At 31.8% G+C, this 2,432-nt stretch overlaps 1 protein-coding gene across 1 annotated transcript in view; it reads right to left on the bottom strand.

Annotated features, from left to right (window-relative positions):
* Positions 1 to 929: 929 nt before the first annotated feature.
* Positions 930 to 2,432, bottom strand: part of LOC107018298 (MLO-like protein 12) — an 8,633-nt gene continuing 7,130 nt past the window's right edge. The window contains exons 12-15 of the mRNA XM_015218750.2: positions 1,873 to 1,908; positions 1,713 to 1,780; positions 1,506 to 1,566; positions 930 to 1,432 (exon numbers count right to left, since the gene is read on the bottom strand). Of these exons, the coding sequence (XP_015074236.1) occupies positions 1,085 to 1,432; positions 1,506 to 1,566; positions 1,713 to 1,780; positions 1,873 to 1,908 (513 nt within the window). The 3' untranslated portion in view covers positions 930 to 1,084. The remainder of the gene's footprint in view (positions 1,433 to 1,505; positions 1,567 to 1,712; positions 1,781 to 1,872; positions 1,909 to 2,432) is intronic.

The following is a 2,432-nucleotide window of genomic DNA, read 5'->3' on the forward strand; positions in this document are numbered from 1 at the left end:
TATATATATATATACATGTATAGTGTCGGCAAAATAAATCCATATTTTGGTGATACGTCCAAATCGTCCATATTTAATGGATTAGGTGAGTGAATTTCATGGGTAAAATATGGATAAACTATCCAAATGAGTTAATCTTCTAACTTTTATTCATCCAATATTCATGATATCACTAAAAGTAGTGTAACAGCTCTTCCTTTTTATGTCATTCTATAGAACTAACTATTCTTCTCTCTAATTGAAAATGTGAAGTCTTTGACCCTCTAAAAATATATAATTTAAATATATATTTTGTTAATTATAATTATATTTTATTAATTATTTATTTAATTTTATATTGGATAATCAATAATAGTGTAAAATAAGTCAATCATGCATAAGTATTGGCATTGTTTAAAGTGCATTAAGCATGTTTTAGTCCTAAAATGTAAATATTCATTTACTTTGAAATTTAAAATATACTTCATCTTATTATTACAAAAAAAAAGTTATTTTTATATTGAAAAGTTATAGGGATTTTTTTTTATGATACAACAAAATTAAATGAAGCATGTTTAACATTTTCATCTAAAAAAAACTAAAATATCTTCTCTATATTGAATTCGTAAGTAAAGTATTATTAATTCATGAAAATATGAGTAAAATAATATTTTACCCAACTCATTTTTATCCATATCAAATATGAGCAGGTTGAATAATCACCCATTTTAAAACCGCTCCACATTTGACCCAACTCATCCATTTGCCAGCACTATATACGTGGGTGCAAAGTGTGAATCTCTAATACTAAAAGTTGAGGAGATAGGCACTATAGGCATCAAACAATCTTCTAATTTAATTATCATTAGGTAATTTCTAAGTGATTTGCACAACAATGTGTATGTCATGCGAAAGTATCATCTCACCACCATGACTTAATAGACGTTACCTGAGATGTAAAGTAGCTATAAATCGATATAAGAAGGTTCTTACCTTGAAATGAACAGCACCATGCATGAGTACCTCTATAAAATTTTACAAAATCATTGCCATTTGAACTACAGTAATGAACTTAAAACAATGAAGAGGAAATTCGTTTTTACATTTATTTGTTTCCAAAAGTAAAATCTGACATTGTAATCTCAATTTGCTTGTTATGATCAGTGGAGGCATGCTGCGGGATCTCTCCCTCCTGATTTTCATTAGCCCACCCTTCATTTTCGACATTGGATGTCCGAGGAGATGCTTGAACACTGTCCTCATTATATTGTGGATAACCGCGTAATAAGTGAACAGGGGAGGTACCACGCAATGGTGTGGTTGGTCTGCTGTTTGCAGGGGTTGTATGTCCTGATAGCCCATGTTTCACCCGTTTTTTCGCTGTATGGTGCCAGCTTCTAAGAGCTGTTGCCACATTATCACCAAAGATAATAGGCTTCATTGATGAACCCATCTATAGAATTTCTCTATATCAGTATATATATATATATATAAAACATTTTTATAATGTAGATCAGAGTACCTACCTGTGTAACTAAGGCATAAAGAGGGAGAGTCACATAGCTGCAATGGACCTGTATGATCACCCTGAAAATATATATGCATCTAACTTCCATAATGTTTGACTTGACATAAACTTTTTAAAAAAATGAAAGACTTTTGAAATTTCTCATCTGAAACAAGTGATATTTTGGCTATCTAAAGTGTGTTTTTTAGTTGCAAGTGAAACTCACCCCATGGTTAGCCTTATGGCTAGGTCTGCAGCATTCTTATGAAAGCAAGATGGGAAACCAAATTTCCACTGAAAATTTGAAGGAAAAAAATAATTCAAGACAATATATTTAAATTTCATTCCAAAAGAAAAAAAGGAAAAATGGAAATCCAACTCCTTACCCAACTCCAAAAAAAGAAAGCAACTTGAAACGCATTCTGCCAAACCAAAAAAAAATCATTATGAGATTCCAAGCTAGGAGTTTGTACCGATTTTATATATTCTTTTCGTTTGTTTTTTTTTTGTAAAAAAAAATTACATAGTTTAATTTATCTTTTCAATTTTGAGATCATCATAAACTAATATATGAAAAAGAAATAATAGATGGTTCTTTTTGTTGGGCTTTGTGGAGGCTTGTGAGCCGGCCCGACCCATTACTGAAACCCTAGGTTAACCATTTGGTTTTCCTATAAATATGATCCTTGTATTTGTAATTCCAAGTTGCAGCACAAGTGAAATAAAAATCCTCCTGTTACAGTCGTGGAGTAGGGAAACCGAACCACGTTAAATTCTTGTATGTCCCGTTTGTGTTCCGTTTCTCTTTTCTCTAGATTATTTGTGTGTGTTGTGTGTTTAATTCCCAACAATTGGTATCAGAGCGAGGTTTCAACAACATTGTAACACAAACTGTGAGAAATTGTCACCTAGGGTTCTTGTGTGAAGAACTGTGTGCAGGGAGGAG

The sequence above is a fragment of the Solanum pennellii genome, chromosome 4, assembly GCF_001406875.1.
Source record: "Solanum pennellii chromosome 4, SPENNV200".
Taxonomy (NCBI): Eukaryota; Viridiplantae; Streptophyta; class Magnoliopsida; order Solanales; family Solanaceae; genus Solanum; species Solanum pennellii.